The sequence below is a fragment of the Oncorhynchus mykiss genome, chromosome 15 (assembly GCF_013265735.2).
Source record: "Oncorhynchus mykiss isolate Arlee chromosome 15, USDA_OmykA_1.1, whole genome shotgun sequence".
In the NCBI taxonomy this organism is placed as follows: Eukaryota; Metazoa; Chordata; class Actinopteri; order Salmoniformes; family Salmonidae; genus Oncorhynchus; species Oncorhynchus mykiss.
The window spans coordinates 77523647-77545382 of NC_048579.1; the positions used below are offsets into that span (position 1 = coordinate 77523647).

A 21736-nucleotide genomic window follows, 5' to 3' on the forward strand; every position below is an offset into this window, starting at 1 on the left:
GGAGACAAAGTCCTACCAACAAAAGGGAGACGAGAGGGAGAGTCAGTACTGTGGGGAGACAAAGTCCTACCAACAAAAGGGAGACGAGAGGGAGAGTCAGTACTGTGGGGAGACAAAGTCCTACCAACAAAAGGGAGACGAGAGGGAGAGTCAGTACTGTGGGGAGACAAAGTCCTACCAACAAAAGGGAGACGAGAGGGAGAGTCAGTACTGTGGGGAGACAAAGTCCTACCAACAAAAGGGAGACGAGAGGGAGAGTCAGTACTGTGGGGAGACAAAGTCCTACCAACAAAAGGGAGACGAGAGGGAGAGTCAGTACTGTGGGGAGACAAAGTCCTACCAACAAAAGGGAGAGAGAGGGAGAGTCAGTACTGTGGGGAGACAAAGTCCTACCAACAAAAGGGAGACGAGAGGGAGAGTCAGTACTGTGGGGAGACAACGTCCTACCAACAAAAGGGAGACGAGAGGGAGAGTCAGTACTGTGGGGAGACAACGTCCTACCAACAAAAGGGAGACGAGAGGGAGAGTCAGTACTGTGGGGAGACAAAGTCCTACCAACAAAAGGGAGACGAGAGGGAGAGTCAGTACTGTGGGGAGACAAAGTCCTACCAACGAGAGGGAGACGAGAGGGAGAGTCAGTACTGTGGGGAGACAAAGTCCTACCAACAAAAGGGAGACGAGAGGGAGAGTCAGTACTGTGGGGAGACAACGTCCTACCAACAAAAGGGAGACGAGAGGGAGAGTCAGTACTGTGGGGAGACAAAGTCCTACCAACAAAAGGGAGACGAGAGGGAGAGTCAGTACTGTGGGGAGACAAAGTCCTACCAACAAAAGGGAGACGAGAGGGAGAGTCAGTACTGTGGGGAGACAACGTCCTACCAACAAAAGGGAGACGAGAGGGAGAGTCAGTACTGTGGGGAGACAAAGTCCTGCCAACAAAAGGGAGACGAGAGGGAGAGTCAGTACTGTGGGGAGACAAAGTCCTACCAACAAAAGGGAGACGAGAGGGAGAGTCAGTACTGTGGGGAGACAAAGTCCTACCAACAAAAGGGAGACGAGAGGGAGAGTCAGTACTGTGGGGAGACAAAGTCCTACCAACAAAAGCTGAAAGTCCTTACAACCAAGAAAAGCCAAACATCCTACAAACAAAAAGCTTTATAAATCCTACCAACAAAATTCAGAAGTACCACCGACAAAAATCAAAGTCCTACCAGTTGGTCCATTATAATATAATTGTTTCAAGTATTTTATTTTTGTCCCATTACATTCATCATCACTATTCCGTAACAGAACGGCTGCTTACTTTTACACAAGTCAAGGAAGAGTTCTTCTATCCCCTTGTTTAGTTTGGCTGATGTGTGATAGTGTTTTGCCCCCACCGACTCTGCATACCTGTGGAGGAGAGGAACCCACAGAGAAACACAGACCGATCCGTTACAACCAATCACCATTCAATTGTCAACACTCGCAGACAAAATGTGCGTTTAGTTATCAATATTCCGACCAAATCACCGTTCAATTAAATCAAGGTTCACGTAGAAAAAGAAGGACTTCATGTTTAGACACCGTTATGAAAAAGGTACTGCAACAGCAGTACAGCACCATAAGCTGATAAGACTGAACACCGCCTGCTGTACAAGGTCTCGCTACGGTACAGTTACAGGAGAAGAGTGACAAAACGAACCCTTCTGCCTCTTCAACCGATACATGTCTCTCCTTCTCCAGATCTACTTTATTACCTAAGAGAAGAACAAAGAGGATGTATTAGTTTAGAGACCACATACTGTGTATATTTAAAACATTAGCACCACCAACTGTACGTCTAGTAGATTGAAGGCACACTTTATTTAACCAGGAAGAGACCATGGAGGTTAGAACCCTCTCATGTGACAGCGTTAGTTGAACTCCTGCATTGTAGATCACGAGTCAATGACCACCACACACAATTTTTGTTCAGTGTGCACACACACATATATATGTGTGTGTGTGTGTGTGTGTGTGAACAAAAACATAAAATGCAACATGTAAAGTGTTGGTCCCATGTCTCAACAGCTGAAATAAAATAATGCAGAAATGTTCCATACTGACAAAACGTTTATTTCTCTCAAATGTTGTGCACAAATGTATTTACATTCCTGTTAGTGAACATTTCTCCTTTGCAAAGATAATCCCATCCACCTGACAGGTGTGGCGTATCAAGAAGCCGATTAAACGCCATGATCATTACATAGGTGCACCTTGTGCTGGGGACAATAAAGGGCTACTATTTTTTTTGTTGCAATTGTCACACAACACAATGTCACAGAAGTTAAGTTTTGAGGGAGCGTGCAATTGGCACCAAAGCCATTGCCAGGGAATTGAATGTTAATTTCTCTACCATAATTTCTGTCTGTAATAAGCCCTTTCGTGGGGAAAAAAAATCATTCTGATTGCTCCCAGTGGGTGACCCTGGCCTCCCCAGTGGGTGACCCTGACTCCCCAGTGGGTGGGCCCGGCTCCCCAGTGGGTGGGCCTACGCCCTCCCAGGCCAACCTATGGCTGCACCCCTGCCCAACCTATGGCTGCAACCCCTGCCCAGTCATGTGAAATCCATAGATTAGGGCCTAATGCATTCATTTAAATTGACCGAATTCCTTATATGAACTGTGGGCTCAGTAAAATTGTTGAAATCGTTGCGTTAATATTTTTGTTCAGTATAGGGTAATTTTCCCCCCTCATTTTTGTGAGAAAACAAACAATTAAAATAACTTTCCCACAGCAGTTAGTCTAGTTAAAATGATAAAATCGGTTGACCAATATGTGATTATTATTATTTGATCCTGCTGGTCATTTATGAACATTTGAACATCTTGGCCATGTTCTGTTATAATCTCCACCCGGCCCAGCCAGAAGACGACTGGCCACCCCACATAGCCTGGTTCCTCTCCACCCGGCACAGCCAGAAGAGGACTGGCCACACCTCATAGCCTGGTTCCTCTAGGTTTCTAATCTCCACCCGGCCCAGCCAGAAGACGACTGGCCACCCCACATAGCCTGGTTCCTCTCCACCCGGCACAGCCAGAAGAGGACTGGCCACACCTCATAGCCTGGTTCCTCTAGGTTTCTAATCTCCACCCGGCACAGCCAGAAGACGACTGGCCACCCCACATAGCCTGGTTCCTCTCCACCCGGCACAGCCAGAAGAGGACTGGCCACCCCTCAGAGCCTGGTTCCTCTCTAGGTTTCTTCCTAGGTTCTGACCTTTCTAGGGAGTTTTTCCCTAGATTGCAATGCAGATTCCTTCTACACCTGCATTGCTTGCTGTTTGGGGTTTTAGGCTGGGTTTCTGTACAGCACTTTGTGACATCGGCTGATGCAAAAAGGGCTTTATAAATGTATTTTGATTGATTGACCAATATACATTAATTTTTTAATATATATATATATATATATTTCGGCTGATATTAGGTCTTATACAAAAATATTTGTATCTTTATTCCACAGCTAAAGCGCAGATATTATATACATAGAATAAACAAATCCGTCTGAAGAGGGCGCTCTATGGACTGCTCACTGAGCATCTTTCAGCTCTACGTCACAACGTGAGAAAGAGTAGCCATGGTGGCTTGACAGTGAGTAGTTTGCCACAGCCAGCGACAGCATATTTGAATAAGTAAATAAAGTACACTTTCACCAAGTAAGCAGCCCTGTCCTCATCACATCTTTCACTTCGTTAACGTTAGTTAGGCTTGTAGCTAGCCAGCACGTTAGTTAGGCTTGTAGCTAGCCAGCACGGTAGTTAGGCTTGTAGCTAGCCAGCACGGTAGTTAGGCTTGTAGCTAGCCAGCACGGTAGTTAGGCTTGTAGCTAGCCAGCACGGTAGTTAGGCTTGTAGCTAGCCAGCACGGTAGTTAGGCTTGTAGCTAGCCAGCACGGTAGTTAGGCTTGTAGCTAGCCAGCACGGTAGTTAGGCTTGTAGCTAGCCAGCACGGTAGTTAGGCTTGTAGCTAGCCAGCACGGTAGTTAGGCTTGTAGCTAGCCAGCACGGTAGTTAGGCTTGTAGCTAGCCAGCACGGTAGTTAGGCTTGTAGCTAGCCAGCACGGTAGTTAGCCTAGCTAGCCAGCACGGTAGTTAGCCTAGCTAGCCAGCACGGTAGTTAGCCTAGCTAGCCAGCACGGTAGTTAGCCTAGCTAGCCAGCACGGTAGTTAGCCTAGCTAGCCAGCACGGTAGTTAGCCTAGCTAGCCAGCAAGGTAGTTAGCCTAGCTAGCCAGCAAGGTAGTTAGCCTAGCTAGCCAGCAAGGTAGTTAGCCTAGCTAGCCAGCAAGGTAGTTAGCCTAGCTAGCCAGCAAGGTAGTTAGCCTAGCTAGCCAGCAAGGTAGTTAGCCTAGCTAGCCAGCAAGGTAGTTAGCCTAGCTAGCCAGCAAGGTAGTTAGCCTAGCTAGCCAGCAAGGTAGTTAGCCTAGCTAGCCAGCAAGGTAGTTAGCCTGCATCTCAATGCCTAGGTTGTGAACAGTGCAGTTTCAGATCGACTTTGAGACCTTGTTTATTCGTGTGCTTGTGGTGTTTCAGCACAGACACCTCTGCATTCTTATGCACTGCCATAGATAGGTACAACTTAAATATTTGTCTAAGAAGGTAAACTGAACAACGGTTTTGTATTTACTTTCGTATTTATTTAGGATATAGTAGCTTTTCTTGTAAAAAACAAATAAAATGTTCTTAAATTATGCGTTATTTTAAATTTTTCGTTTAGAAACCATAATTTTGAGTATCTGTTAAACCTTTAGAAAACAATTTGTGAGAAAAGGTGTGTTTTTCATGCCACATCTAAAAACCAATATCAAAATCGGTGACTTTTGCCTCCCTAAAATCAGTATCAGACCCACAAATCCCATACGGGTGTCGGGCTCTAGTTAACATATCACATAAATATTGAGGAGGATGTCACCACAACAATGTCAACAATGATCTACTCCTTGCAACTCGTGCTGCATTTGAAAAGGTTCCCTAGCTGCTGGTCGGAGAAGACTGAACGTCAGGGTTGAAAGTTGTAGGCTTTGACATTTCAGAGGGAGAGAGCAACGGGATGTGTCTGAAGCACATTTAGCTGTCCGACAGCTGGTCTTCTGTGACTGAAATTTGGAGGCAAGAGAATATCAGAGACAAACAAAGTACACTGCTCCAAAAAAATAAAGGGAACACTAAAATAACACATCCTAGATCTGAATGAATGAAATATTCTTATTAAATACTTTTTTCTTTACATAGTTGAATGTGCTGACAACAAAAATCACACAAAAATGATCAATGGAAATCAAATGTATCAACCCATGGAGGTCTGGATTTGGAAGGCCACTCAAAATTAAAGTGGAAAACCACACTACAGGCTGATCCAACTGATGTAATGTCCTTAAAACAAGTCAAAATGAGGCTCAGTAGTGTGTGTGGCCTCCACGTGCCTGTATGACCTCCCTACAACGCCTGGGCATGCTCCTGATGAAGTGGCGGATGGTCTCCTGAGGGATCTCCTCCCAGACCTGGACTAAAGCATCTGCCAACTCCTGGACAGTCTGTGGTGGATGGAGCGAGACATGATGTCCCAGATGTGCTCAATTGGTGCTCGATTCAGGTCTGGGGAACGGGCGGGCCAGTCCATAGCATCAATGCCTTCCTCTTGCATGAACTGCTGATACTCCAGCCACATGAGGTCTAGTATTGTCTTGCATTAGGAGGAACCCAGGGCCAACCGCACCAGCATATGGTCTCACAAGGGGTCTGAGGATCTCATCTCGGTACCTAATGGCAGTCAGGCTACCACTGGCCGCCCAAAGAAATGCCACCCCACACCATGACTGACCCACCAAACCGGTCCTACTGGAGGATGTTGCAGGCAGCAGAACGTGCTCCACCGCGTCTCCAGACTCTGTCACATGTGCTCAGTGTGAACCTGCTTTCATCTGTGAAGAGCACAGGGCGCCAGTGGCGAATTTGCCAATCTTGGTGTTCTCTGGCAAATGCCAAACGTCCTGCACGGTGTTGGGCTGTAAGCACAACCCCCACCTGTGGACGTCGGGCCATCATACCACCCTCATGGAGTCTGCACGTTTGAGCAGACACATGCACATTTGTGGCCTGCTGGAGGTCATTTTGAAGGGCTCTGGCAGTGCTCCTCCTCCTCCTCCCTCTACCTCCTACAAAGGCGGAGGTAGCGGTCCTGCTGGTGGGTTGTTGCCCTCCTACGGCTTCCTCCACGTCTCCTGATGTACTGGCCTGTCTCCTGGTAGCGCCTCCATGCTCTGGACACAACGCTGACAGACGCAGCAAACCTTCTTGCCACAGCTCGCATTGATGTGCCATCCTGGATGAGCTGCACTACCTGAGCCACTTGTGTGGTTGTAGACTCCGTCTCATGCTACCACTAGAGTGAAAGCACCGCCAGCATTCAAAAGTGACCAAAACATCAGCCAGGAAGCATAGGAACTGAGAAGTGGTCTGTGGTCCCCACCTGCAGAACCACTCCTTTATTGGGGGTGTCTTGCTAATTGCCTATAATTTCCACTTGTTGTCTATTCCATTTGCACAACAGCATGTGAAATGTATTGTCAATCAGTGTTGCTTCCTAAGTGGACAGTTTGATTTCACAGAAGTGTGATTGACTTGGAGTTACATTGTGTTGTTTAAGTGTTCCCTTCATTTTTTTTGAGCAGTGTATATAATAGACTCCCTCCATCCTGGCAACATTATAATGAAATTATTAGGATTTATATTTAATTGCAGGGCCCCGTAACTAAACAAAATTCTCCGCACCACTTTTTAAAATTATTTTTTTTACCTTTATTTAACTAGGCAAGTCAGTTAAGAACACATTCTTATTTACAATGACGGCCTACCAGGGAACAGTGGATTAACTGCCTGTTCAGGGGCAGAACGACAGATTTGTACCCTGTCAGCTCGGGGAATCGAACTTGCAACCTTTCGGTTACTAGTCCAACGCTCTAACCGCTAGGCCACCCCTGCCTCTAACCGCTAGGCCACCCCTGCCTCTAACCGCTAGGCCACCCCTGCCTCTAACCGCTAGGCCACCCCTGCCTCTAACCGCTAGGCCACCCCTGCCTCTAACCGCTAGGCCACCCCTGCCTCTAACCGCTAGGCCACCCCTGCCTCTAACCGCTAGGCCACCCCTGCCTCTAACCGCTAGGCCACCCCTGCCTCTAACCGCTAGGCCACCCCTGCCTCTAACCGCTAGGCCACCCCTGCCTCTAACCGCTAGGCCACCCTTGCCTCTAACCACTAGGCTACATGCCTCTAACTACTAGGCCACCCCTACCTCTGACCCCTAGGCTACCCCTACCTCTAACCACTAGGCTACCCCTACCTCTAACCACTAGGCCACCCCTACCTCTAACCACTAGGCCACCCCTACCTCTAACCACTAGGCCACCCCTGCCTCTAACCACTAGGCCACCCCTGCCTCTAACCACTAGGCCACCCTTGCCTCTAACCACTAGGCCACCCTTGCCTCTAACTACTAGGCCACCCTTGCCTCTAACCACTAGGCCACCCCTACCTCTAACCACTAGGCTACATGCCTCTAACCACTAGGCCACCCCTACCTCTGACCACTAGGCCACCCCTACCTCTAACCACTAGGCCACCCCTACCTCTAACCACTAGGCCACCCCTACCTCTGACCACTAGGCCACCCCTACCTCTGACCACTAGGCCACCCCTACCTCTGACCACTAGGCCACCCCTACCTCTGACCACTAGGCCACCCCTACCTCTGACCACTAGGCCACCCCTACCTCTGACCACTAGGCCACCCCTACCTCTGACCACTAGGCCACCCCTACCTCTGACCACTAGGCCACCCCTACCTCTGACCACTAGGCCACCCCTACCTCTGACCACTAGGCCACCCCTGCCTCTAACCACTAGGCCACCCCTGCCTCTAACCACTAGGCCACCCCTGCCTCTAACCACTAGGCCACCCCTGCCTCTAACCACTAGGCCACCCCTGCCTCTAACCACTAGGCCACCCCTGCCTCTAACCACTAGGCCACCCCTGCCTCTAACCACTAGGCCACCCCTGCCTCTAACCACTAGGCCACCCCTGCCTCTAACCACTAGGCCACCCCTGCCTCTAACCACTAGGCCACCCCTGCCTCTAACCACTAGGCCACCCCTGCCTCTAACCACTAGGCCACCCCTGCCTCTAACCACTAGGCCACCCCTGCCTCTAACCACTAGGCCACCCCTGCCTCTAACCACTAGGCCACCCCTGCCTCTAACCACTAGGCCACCCCTGCCTCTAACCACTAGGCCACCCCTGCCTCTAACCACTAGGCCACCCCTGCCTCTAACCACTAGGCCACCCCTGCCTCTAACCACTAGGCCACCCCTGCCTCTAACCACTAGGCCACCCCTGCCTCTAACCACTAGGCCACCCCTGCCTCTAACCACTAGGCCACCCCTGCCTCTAACCACTAGGCCACCCCTGCCTCTAACCACTAGGCCACCCCTGTCTCTAACCACTAGGCCACCCCTGCCTCTAACCACTAGGCCACCCCTGCCTCTAACCACTAGGCCACCCCTGCCTCTAACCACTAGGCCACCCCTGCCTCTAACCACTAGGCCACCCCTGCCTCTAACCACTAGGCCACCCCTGCCTCTAACCACTAGGCCACCCCTGCCTCTAACCACTAGGCCACCCCTGCCTCTAACCACTAGGCCACCCCTGCCTCTAACCACTAGGCCACCCCTGCCTCTAACCACTAGGCCACCCCTGCCTCTAACCACTAGGCCACCCCTGCCTCTAACCACTAGGCCACCCCTGCCTCTAACCACTAGGCCACCCCTGCCTCTAACCACTAGGCCACCCCTGCCTCTAACCACTAGGCCACCCCTGCCTCTAACCACTAGGCCACCCCTGCCTCTAACCACTAGGCCACCCCTGCCTCTAACCACTAGGCCACCCCTGCCTCTAACCACTAGGCCACCCCTGCCTCTAACCACTAGGCCACCCCTACCTCTAACCACTAGGCCACCCCTACCTCTAACCACTAGGCCACCCCTGCCTCTAACCACTAGGCCACCCCTGCCTCTAACCACTAGGCCACCCCTGCCTCTAACCACTAGGCCACCCCTGCCTCTAACCACTAGGCCACCCCTGCCTCTAACCACTAGGCCACCCCTGCCTCTAACCACTAGGCCACCCCTGCCTCTAACCACTAGGCTACCCCTGCCTCTAACCACTAGGCTACCCCTGCCTCTAACCACTAGGCTACCCCTGCCTCTAACCACTAGGCTACCCCTGCCTCTAACCACTAGGCTACCCCTGCCTCTAACCACTAGGCTACCCCTGCCTCTAACCACTAGGCTACCCCTGCCTCTAACCACTAGGCTACCCCTGCCTCTAACCACTAGGCTACCCCTGCCTCTAACCACTAGGCCACCCTACCTCTAACCACTAGGCTACCCCTGCCTCTAACCACTAGGCTACCCCTACCTCTAACCACTAGGCTACCCTGCCTCTAACCACTAGGCTACCCCTACCTCTAACCACTAGGCTACCCTGCCTCTAACCACTAGGCTACCCCTGCCTCTAACCACTAGGCTACCCCTACCTCTAACCACTAGGCTACCCTGCCTCTAACCACTAGGCTACCCTGCCTCTAACCACTAGGCTACCCCTACCTCTAACCACTAGGCTACCCTGCCTCTAACCACTAGGCCACCCTACCTCTAACCACTAGGCTACCCTGCCTCTAACCACTAGGCTACCCCTACCTCTAACCACTAGGCTACCTGCCCAAGATGGATCCATTTACAGGGTGAAATGAGACAAACAATAAAAGAAGTGTTGAAAAGTGAAAAGTTAGCTGTGGTCTGCAATGACTTACCTACTATACATAAACAAATCTCGTTCCCCAACATTTTCCTCAATTCTTTCACCCAGTTTTTCACCTACAAAGCAAAAACATTACATTTCGACATCGATTTACAGTTCAAGAAAACAACATTTCACCATTAGAACACAGAGACACCGATGCAAATTAAATATGAATATGTAAATCAAAAGACACCATTTTCCATAATAATACACCTTGACATTTCTATGTAACTCATTTTTTAAATGATGTTCTTCTCTCCAGAGGCCGTGTTCCTAATAGCACCCCGTTTCCCTATGGGGCCCTGGTCAAATGTAGTGCACTGTATAGGGAATAGGGTGCTCTTTGGGACACGGCTCTCCGCTGTTCTCTCTGAGGAGATCATAGCTACCTTCTGGAATGAGTCCTCATCTGTGATGTCATAGACCAATATGGCTCCGTTGGAGTCTCTGTAGTAGATGGGACCTAACGCGTGGAACCGCTCCTGACCTGCTGTATCCTGGGGTGGAGAGAGAGAGAGAGAGAGAGAGAGAGTGTGTCCACTGTTCAAGCCTCTGGAAAAAGACTGTTTGACATGGAACAGTGACTGGCTACAGATTGGTGGCGAGAACAACATTACACACCAGGAAGAAACACCTGCAAGCCAGACTGATTCAGCCAAATAATGTAAATTATGCATCTCTCCCTGCCTGCAACAGACTGACTCAAATCAGAACGGATGCCGAATTCCTGTTCCTATTGCATCAAATGAGGCAGGACCATATGTTATAGGACAGAGAGAGATCACTGCAGGACCATATGTTATAGGACAGAGAGAGATCACTGCAGGACCATATGTTATAGGACAGGGAGATCACTGCAGGACCATATGTTACAGGACAGAGAGAGATCACTGCAGGACCATATGTTATAGGACAGGGAGATCACTGCAGGACCATATGTTATAGGACAGAGAGAGATCACTGCAGGACCATATGTTATAGGACAGAGAGAGATCACTGCAGGACCATATGTTACAGGACAGAGAGATCACTGCAGGACCATATGTTATAGGACAGGGAGATCACTGCAGGACCATATGTTATAGGACAGAGAGAGATCACTGCAGGACCATATGTTATAGGACAGAGAGAGATCACTGCAGGACCATATGTTATAGGACAGAGAGAGATCACTCCAGGACCATATGTTATAGGACAGAGAGAGATCACTGCAGGACCATATGTTATAGGGCAGAGAGAGATCACTGCAGGACCATATGTTATAGGACAGAGAGAGAGAGATCACTGCAGGACCATATGTTACAGGACAGAGAGATCACTGCAGGACCATATGTTATAGGACAGGGAGATCACTGCAGGACCATATGTTATAGGACAGAGAGAGATCACTGCAGGACCATATGTTATAGGACAGGGAGAGATCACTGCAGGACCATATGTTATAGGACAGAGAGAGATCACTGCAGGACCATAAGTTATAGGACAGAGAGAGATCACTGCAGGACCATATGTTATAGGACAGAGAGAGATCACTGCAGGACCATATGTTACAGGACAGAGAGAGATCACTGCAGGACCATAAGTTATAGGACAGAGAGAGATCACTGCAGGACCATATGTTATAGGACAGAGAGAGATCACTGCAGGACCATATGTTACAGGACAGAGAGAGAGCGAGAGATCACTGCAGGACCATATGTTATAGGACAGAGAGAGATCACTGCAGGACCATATGTTACAGGACAGAGAGAGAGCGAGAGATCACTGCAGGACCATATGTTATAGGACAGAGAGAGATCACTGCAGGACCATATGTTATAGGACAGAGAGAGATCACTGCAGGACCATATGTTACAGGACAGAGAGATCACTGCAGGACCATATGTTATAGGACAGAGAGAGATCACTGCAGGACCATATGTTATAGGACAGGGAGATCACTGCAGGACCATATGTTACAGGACAGAGAGAGATCACTGCAGGACCATATGTTATAGGACAGAGAGAGATCACTGCAGGACCATATGTTATAGGACAGGGAGATCACTGCAGGACCATATGTTATAGGACAGAGAGAGATCACTGCAGGACCATATGTTATAGGACAGAGAGATCACTGCAGGACCATATGTTATAGGACAGAGAGAGATCACTGCAGGACCATATGTTATAGGACAGAGAGAGATCACTGCAGGACCATATGTTATAGGACAGAGAGAGATCACTGCAGGACCATATGTTATAGGACAGGGAGATCACTGCAGGACCATATGTTATAGGACAGAGAGAGATCACTGCAGGACCATATGTTATAGGACAGGGAGAGATCACTGCAGGACCATATGTTATAGGACAGAGAGATCACTGCAGGACCATATGTTATAGGACAGAGAGATCACTGCAGGACCATATGTTATAGGATAGAGAGAGATCACTGCAGGACCATATGTTATAGGACACAGAGAGAGAGAGAGAGATCACTGCAGGACCATATCATTTCTTCGAGGAGGAACAGGAAGTCAAAGCAGATGAAGGGATCTACATCCTGTTCCCCATATGAGCTCTGGTCAAAAACAGTGCACCATGTAGAGAACAGGATGCCATTTGAGACCCAGAGGAGTGTCCGACACGCTGAGAGAGAGAGAGAGCAGGCCTTACCCATATGGCCAGGTTCACCCTCTTCCCTGTGATGTTGAGCTTCTTGGTGAGGAAGGACGCCTGGAAGAGACAAAACACATTAAGGTCTTGTGTCTGGAGAAACACACACAGTAACAGGCCCTGTTTTAACTGACACAGTATTAACTAGATTCAGCTCCTATCAACAAGGTGCTGTGAAGAAACACGTACGACTCAGGGAGGAACAGGGACAGACATCAGCTGAGACACGGGCCCTGGTGAACAGGGACAGACGTCAGCTGAGACACGGGCCCTGGTGAACAGGGACAGACGTCAGCTGAGACACGGGCCCTGGTGAACAGGGACAGACGTCAGCTGAGACACGGGCCCTGGTGAACAGGGACAGACGTCAGCTGAGACACGGGCCCTGGTGAACAGGGACAGACGTCAGCTGAGACACGGGCCCTGGTGAACAGGGACAGACGTCAGCTGAGACATGGGCCCTGGTGAACAGGGACAGGCATCAGCTGTGCCACGGGCCCTGGTGAACAGGGACAGGCTCCAACTTGCCAAGTCTTACCTGGCAGTGGATGTGTCATTTGGAAAACCATCCCCTTTTAGCCCAGTTATCTACCTGGAAAACCATCCCCTTTTAGCCCAGTTATCTACCTGGAAAAACCATCCCCTTTTAGCCCAGTTATCTACCTGGAAAAACCATCCCCTTTTAGCCCAGTTATCTACCTGGAAAAACCATCCCCTTTTAGCCCAGTTATCTACCTGGAAAAACCATCCCCTTTTAGCCCAGTTATCTACCTGGAAAAACCATCCCCTTTTAGCCCAGTTATCTACCTGGAAAAACCATCCCCTTTTAGCCCAGTTATCTACCTGGAAAACCATCCCATTTTTGCCCAGTTATCTACCTGGAAAACCATCCCCTTTTTGCCCAGTTATCTACCTGGAAACACCGTTCACGTGGGGGAACACGTTCCTTCTTAATGTAATGTAAGAACTACACCATATACTTTGACAACTTTAGTAAGTTAAGTCATTCTGTTCTCATCCACAGTAATGATCTGGTTTCTAAGCATCTCTGTTGCGGTAACATCATCATCTCTCCATTCTCTTCCTCATTAAGACATAAAGAGATTCCATAATGAAAAGAGCTCTGATGAGAAATGAAGGCAGAATAGGAAGACAGTTGAATGAGTGTTCTCCTCAGGAAAGGCTAGGCAGTAACTTTAGAATTCACCCGACCGTCAGAGGAAAGATTACCAGAAAGGAGATCCTAATTTCTTTCTCTGACTGACATCTCAGCATCTGCCTGCCTCGGGAGCTTTAGATTTTTACAAGAACTGACAGTTGGAGAGAGTGAGAGAAACAGCGAGAAACAGATAATGAGTTTTAAAATAGCTCAAAACAGCATGAAGATACAACAACATCTGCTAATGTCATTAAGGCCCAGCCAGATTTCCTAGGCTATCTGAGGACACATTGCATCACCGCTCTCAGTCCACAAGCACATGATCACAATCAGGTGTTGCTCAGCAGGGTTCTAGAATTCCAGTCAGTCCCCTGTATCCACGGTAACCAGATAGTACAGCAGAACAGTCACATAGTCTAATCCAGGAAAACCTGAGGATACTGATGGGATTACTGGGTCTTGTTAAAACACTGGGGAGCAGTGATGCTAGCTGCGTCACTACAGACCTGGGTTCGATTCCAGGCTGTGTCGCAGCCGACCGCGACCCGGGAGACGCATGAGGCGGCGCACAATTGGCCCAGCGTCATCCGGATTAGGGGAGGGTTTGGTCACATGGGATGTCCTCGTCCCATCACGCTCCTCGTGGCCGGCATAGCGAGATGCACGGTTGTCAGCTGTACGGTGTTTCCTCCGACACAGTGGTGCGGCTGGCTTCGGGGTTAAGCGAACATTGTGTCAAGAGGAAGTGCGGATTGGCGGGGTCGTGTTTCGGAAGCCCCGCGGCTCTCAACCTTCGCCTCTCCCGAGTCCGTACGGGAGTTGCAGCTATGGGACAAGACCAACTACCAATTGGCACGGGCCCTGGTTAAATTGGATACCCCGAAATTGGGGAGAAAAAGGGGTAAAAAAAAAAAGGAATTAAAAATAGATTGGGGAGCATTTAGATGTAGTTTTTATGTGGATACAGATTCCTAACTAATGAATGTCAGGGAAAGTAGTCTGAAGACGAAGCCTACTGTGTGAGGTTGGACAGCCAGGGTCAATTATTGACCATCAGTGTTCAGTTCATACATGACGCAACGCCTCTCAAATGTTGACCTGTCGCTATGGTTCTTCTTTCTGCAGGTGTAAGACGAGACAACACAGACCAGGCCATTTCCACACGCTTCACCCAGGCATCCAAGATGCCCAGTTAGGGTAGAGACATGTTCAAAATGTGCCTTGGTGGAGGAGGGCATAAAGACAGACTCCCTGCCCCACAACTAAACCAGTTACCTCCAAAGCATCTCGTTCTCCTCCAAGACAGAAACTAACAATGAAAGTTGAAAAAAAAAAAAGGTGTGAACTCAGACAACATACCACATCACAATCACAGACAGCCTTCCTCCAGCAGGAGGGTGTTTTTACCCAGCATCCTCTCATTACCTTCTAGAGCTGACCAGGATCTATAGTCGGCTCTGGGCAGAGCTAATGGCCTGGCTGTCTGCCTGGAGCCTCGGTCTCTCAGCCAGGACCAGCCCATTGATGACTGACTGACCAATAAAAAGCTTTTGTCTCTTCTGAAGAGGTGGAGACTAACAGAGGAATAAATAAAGTCCCCCGAGGAGAATTGGGGTCTGAGGGAGAGACACAAAGAGCTCTGACAGAGAGAGAGAGAGATAGGGATGAGGTGAGACCAGGGTCGGACCTCTCATCAGGCAAGATTAGGCAGGTTGACAAGGGCGACATTTTCTGAGCTCAACTGACCAAGACGCATCCCCCAACAACACATAAAACCTCACATAATTCTGCCCCAAAACAACGACAATTTCTCTCAACCAGTGGCATATTGGCTTTTTTAGGTGAGCGCTGATGTCGCCCGGTGATAAGAAGTGCCCACTTTGTCAAAGGCAGGGGCATAAAATATTTATCTTGTCCATTCCCAGCATGCTGTTGGAGAGATCGGTCGCTGCAGCTTTCCACCAACACCACCACAAAAAAAAAAACAATCAATCATGTAGCAGATATAGGATACGGTAGAAAGAGTATGTGGCATTTTCTGGAGCCTTCAGGCTGGAGATAAAATGGACCACAAAGTAACGAGACTGAAACTTTTAGAAATCAGTGGTTTCAAGTTTTGTAAAGAAAATCCTTCTGCATTTCTCGCTGTGTAAACAACATTACAAACAGACTCAGGATATATCTCCTCCTGATAAAGTCAGGTAGCTGATATTCAGAGTTTAAAAAGCCAGATTGATTAGTCACAGGAATCAGGACTAATAAAGCCAATGCAACGACCTGTTTTTACACACGGATGGGCCTAACACACGGATGAGCATTCACGTGAGCATTCAAACATTAACACACGGATGGATGGGCCTAACACACGGATGAGCATTCATAACATTCCATTGAGGGCCGATGTCACAGTATATGTTTTGTCCCACTCCTCGCCCCTACCTGGGCTCGAACCAGGGATCCTCTGCACACATAGACAACAGCCACCCTCGAAGCATTGTTACCCATCACTCCACAGTAGCCACGACCCCTTGCAGAGTAAAGGGGAACAACTACTTCCTGGTCTCAGAGCGAGTGACGTCACCGATTGAACCGCTATTAACGCGCACCACCGCTAACTAGCTAGCCGTTTCACATCGGTTAGGCCGACATGGTTACACCCCAGTAAGCACGGCTCTTCTTGTTGTGCTGTACGGGACCGCAGTCTTTTTGTTGTGCTGTACGGGACCACAGTCTTTTTGTTGTGCTGTACGGAACCACAGTCTTTTTGTTGTGCTGTACGGGACCACAGTCTTCTTGTTGTGCTGTACGGGACCACAGTCTTTTTGTTGTGTTTTACAAATGGTAGTCCTATCACATACAGCGCATTCAGACCGCTTGACTTTTTCCATACTGTTGCGTTACAGACTTATTCTAAAATTGATTAAATTGTTTTTTTCCCCCTCAATCTACACACAATACCCCATAATGACAAAGCATTATTTATTATTTATTATTTATTATTATTATTATTATTATTTTTGCTAATTTATATTTAAAAATATATATATATATCACATTTACATAAGTATTCAGACCCTTTACTCAGTACTTTGTTGAGACACAGCCGGTGTAGGTAGTCATCGTAAATAACAATTTGTTCTTAACTGACTTGCCTAGTTATATTATTAACTTCTTGATTCTACTTGAGACGCATATGTCTCAACTTGGCACCTGGAAATGCAAATGCGCTACGCTAAATGCTAAATGTACTCGTTAAAACTCAAACCTTGATCAAAATTCACAAGCAGGGTATTGAATTAAAGCTACACTCGTTGTGAACCTAGCCAACAAGTCAGATTTTTAAAATGCTTTTCGGCGAAAGCATGAGAAGCTATTATCTGATAGCATGCAACACCCCAAAATGCCTGAATGCGATGTAAACAAAGATATAGCTTAGCCGGCGCAACACAAAACGCAGAAATAAAATATAAAACATTCATTACCTTTGACGAGCTTCTTTCTTGGCACTCCTATATGCCCCATAAACATCACTATTGGGTCTTTTTTTTCGTTTAAATCGGTCCATATATACCCAAAATAGCTTTCTATGGAAGCTGTGTCATTCAGAAAAAAACATTGTTTTTAAACGCTGCGTCATTTTTTTAAATTAAAAAAGTCGACGATAAACTTTCACAAAACACTTCGAAATCCTTTTGTAATCCAACTTTAGGTATTAGTAAACGTTTATAATCTATCAAAATGATTACAGGGCGATGTATATTCAATAGCTCCTCGTCTGCAAATCAATGGCTGCCAATGTCCACATTCACAGCATCCTGGTGGAGACCGGAAGAAACGGAATCCAGATAGTTGGATTTTCCAACAAAAAATTCAATTGAAAATGACGACAATGGCGACATCGTGTGGAATTTGTATGAATTGCATGCAGGTCGATATTAAATTTTGCCCCCTTTTAACAACCCATGAAAGTGACTTATGGAAATTATTTTTAGCTTTCAGAGAGCAGTTTTTCTTGCGTTTTTCAATGAAACACACAATCTGTTATAGTCACAGCCGTGATTTAACCAGTTTTAGAAACTTCAGAGTGTTTTCTATCCACACATACTAATCATATGCATATACTATATTCCTGGCATGAGTAGCAGGATGCTGAAAAGTTGCGCGATTTTTAACAGAATGTTCGAAAAGGGAGGGGGTAGAAGTAAGAGGTATTAACAACTAGATAGAAAATAAATAACTTCCAGGCAGACTTTAATTTGCATTGGTCTCCTATAGCAAACTAGGCAAGGAGAGGGGGGAGGTGAGGAAGTGAGTCAGAGACCTTTCAGACAGCAGATATAATGACTACAGCAACCCAAAGAAACAGTTGTTCTCCAAGGGAGCAGAACCAGAGCTCAACTCGCTGCCAAATTGATGGTTTAACACATTCATGAGTCTGTGGATCTGTCGGCAGATGGCCAGGCTATGGGCCTGTGGATCTGTTGGCAGATGGCCAGGCTGTGGATCTGTTGGCAGATGGCCAGGCTGTGGGCCTGTGGATCTGTTGGCAGATGGCCAGGCTATGGGCCTGTGGATCTGTTGGCAGATGGCCAGGCTGTGGATCTGTTGGCAGATGGCCAGGCTGTGGGCCTGTGGATCTGTTGGCAGATGGCCAGGCTGTGGATCTGTTGGCAGATGGCCAGGCTGTGGGCCTGTGGATCTGTTGGCAGATGGCCAGGCTGTGGGCCTCCAACTCTCATGTCTGCTTATTTTACTGTACACGCAGCAGCTGGAGTCTACAGGGTCAGCTCAGGTCAACGTCCAAGGTTCCTACAGCGATGTTTAACCTCCTACAGCGATGTTTAGCCTCCTACAGCAATGTTTAGCCTCCTACAACAATCTGATCCAATCCCCAGGGTCAGCGCAGGTCAACGTTCAAGCTTCCCACAGCGATGTTTAACCTCCCACAGCGATGTTTAACCTCCCACAGCGATGTTTAACCTCCCACAGCGATGTTTAACCTCCCACAGCGATGTTTAACCTCCTACAACAATCTGATCCAATCCCCTTGAACTGTTTCCTTACCACAGCTCTTCCTCATCAGATGGATATTATGGCTCATGTAACACGCGATGGAGTGGAAGACATAGAAGCGTATGGAAAAGCAGGACATGAAAGCTTCATTTCCAGTCAGGATTGATCTTCATTTCCCAGCCCATTAGACCTATAGACTGTACAGTACCGAGGCACGGCCTCTCTCTCAGATCAATAAAAACACACTTAGCAGTCATTCTCTGCGGAGGTCATTATTGACCGACCACCTTGAAGTCACCAAGTAAAAGGCCTGTAAACAGACACCTAAAACCTCCCATTACATCATGAGGGCCTGTCAACCTGACATTAATACCTCCCATTACATCATGAGGGCCTGTTAACCTGACATTAATACCTCCCATTACATCATGAGCCTGTCAACCTGACATGAATACCTCCCATTACATCATGAGGGCCTGTTAACCTGACATGAATACCTCCCATTACATCATGAGAGCCTGTCAACCTGACATTAATACCTCCCATTACATCATGAGGGCCTGTTAACCTGACATGAATACCTCCCATTACATCATGAGGGCCTGTTAACCTGACATTAATACCTCCCATTACATCATGAGAGCCTGTCAACCTGACATTAATACCTCCCATTACATCATGAGGGCCTGTTAACCTGACATTAATACCTCCCATTACACCATGAGGGCCTGTCAACCTGACATTAATACCTCCCATTACATCATGAGGGCCTGTTAACCTGACATGAATACCTCCCATTACATCATGAGGGCCTGTTAACCCGACATTAATACCTCCCATTACATCATGAGGGCCTGTCAACCTGACATGAATACCTCCCATTACATCATGAGGGCCTGTTAACCTGACATTACATCATGAGGGCCTGTTAACCCGACATTAATACCTCCCATTACATCATGAGGGCCTGTCAACCTGCCATTACATCATGAGGGCCTGTCAACCTCCCATTACATCATGAGGGCCTGTCAACCTCCCATTACATCATGAGGGCCTGTCAACCTCCCATTACATCATGAGGGCCTGTCAACCTGCCATTAATACCTGCCATTACATCATGAGAGCCTGTCAACCTGACATTACATCATGAGGAACTGTCAACCTGACATTAATACCTGACATTACATCATGAGGGCCTGTTAACCCGACATTAATACCTCCCATTACATCATGAGGGCCTGTCAACCTGCCATTACATCATGAGGGCCTGTCAACCTGACATTAATACCTCCCATTACATCATGAGGGTCTGTCAACCTGACATTAAAACCTCCCATTACATCATGAGAGCCTGTCAACCTGACATTACATCATGAGAGCCTGTCAACCTGACATTAATACCTCCCATTATATCATGAGAGCCTGTCAACCTGACATTACATCATGAGGGCCTGTCAACCTGACATTAATACCTCCCATTACATCATGAGGGCCTGTTAACCTGACATTACATCATGAGGGCCTGTCAACCTGACATTAATACCTCCCATTACATCATGAGCCTGTCAACCTGACATTACATCATGAGGAACTGTCAACCTGACATTAATACCTGACATTACATCATGAGAGCCTGTTAACCTGACATTAAAACCTCCCATTACATCATGAGGGCCTGTTAACCTGACATTAATACCTGCCATTACATCATGAGCCTGTCAACCTGACATTACATCATGAGGAACTGTCAACCTGACATTAATACCTGACATTACATCATGAGAGCCTGTTAACCTGACATTAAAACCTCCCATTACATCATGAGGGCCTGTCAACCTGACATTAATACCTCCCATTACATCATGAGAGCCTGTCAACCTGACATTACATCATGAGGGCCTGTCAACCTGACATTAATACCTGACATTACATCATGAGAGCCTGTTAACCTGACATTAAAACCTCCCATTACATCATGAGGGCCTGTCAACCTGACATTAATACCTGCCATTACATCATGAGAGCCTGTCAACCTGACATTAATACCTCACATTACATCATGAGGGCCTGTCAACCTGACATTAATACCTCCCATTACATCATGAGGGCCTGTCAACCTGACATTAATACCTGCCATTACATCATGAGGGCCTGTCAACCTGACATTAATACCTCCCATTACACCATGAGGGCCTGTCAACCTGACATTAATACCTCCCATTACATCATGAGGGCCTGTTAACCTCCCATTACATCATGAGGGCCTGTCAACCTGCCATTACATCATGAGGGACTGTCAACCTGACATTAATACCTCCCATTACATCATGAGGGCCTGTCAACCTGACATTAATACCTCCCATTACATCATGAGGGCCTGTCAATCTGACATTATTTAGGCTATTTCTTTCCATGTAAATGGTCATCAACACTTTGTCTCGGTATGGTTCTGTTAAGTTGTCATATCAACAGGTTGTCCAATAAACATGACACTATAATTAGGCTAGGTCCCTCTGCTTGGAGCTGGGCCCAGATAGTACAGCAGAGGACCAGGGACTGGGCCCAGATAGTACAGTACAGCAGAGGATCAGGGGCTGGGCCCAGATAGTACAGTACAGCAGAGGATCAGGGGCTGGGCCCAGATAGTACAGTACAGCAGAGGATCAGGGGCTGGGCCCAGATAGTACAGTACAGCAGAGGACCAGGGGCTGGGCCCAGATAGTACAGTACAGCAGAGGACCAGGGGCTGGGCCCAGATAGTACAGTACAGCAGAGGACCAGGGGCTGGGACCAGATAGCAGGGCCCAGAACCTCTAATTGCCAGCTAAAATAACCCACTATTCAGATTTACTGGTCCTGGTCAGCCTGATCCTGGATCTGTTTGTGCTGTCTTGCCAGGCCAACCCTGTGTTCATGTCAACCATAAGAGTTGGCAAGAGAGCACAAAACAGATCCAGGAACAAGGTTAACTCCAACCTGCATGGAAAAATATACTAAAATAGGCCTACAGCATCCACCTCCAATCCTGATCC

The 21736-nt window shown here is 47.9% G+C and overlaps 1 protein-coding gene and 1 non-coding gene across 2 annotated transcripts in view; both read right to left on the minus strand.

The window, feature by feature from the left end:
* Positions 1-21736, minus strand: part of LOC110490591 (ras-related protein Rab-21) — a 52373-nt gene that overhangs the window by 1835 nt on the left and 28802 nt on the right. Inside the window, exons 5-6 of the mRNA XM_036945429.1 lie at positions 1685-1739; positions 1304-1392 (exon numbers count right to left, since the gene is read on the minus strand). Of these exons, the coding sequence (XP_036801324.1) occupies positions 1304-1392; positions 1685-1739 (144 nt within the window). The remainder of the gene's footprint in view (positions 1-1303; positions 1393-1684; positions 1740-21736) is intronic.
* On the minus strand, positions 10262-12566 carry rab21. The gene is made up of 2 exons (XR_005036245.1): positions 12533-12566; positions 10262-10371 (listed from the first exon to the last, which is right to left on the minus strand). It is a non-coding gene; the product is annotated as an RAB21, member RAS oncogene family (transcript).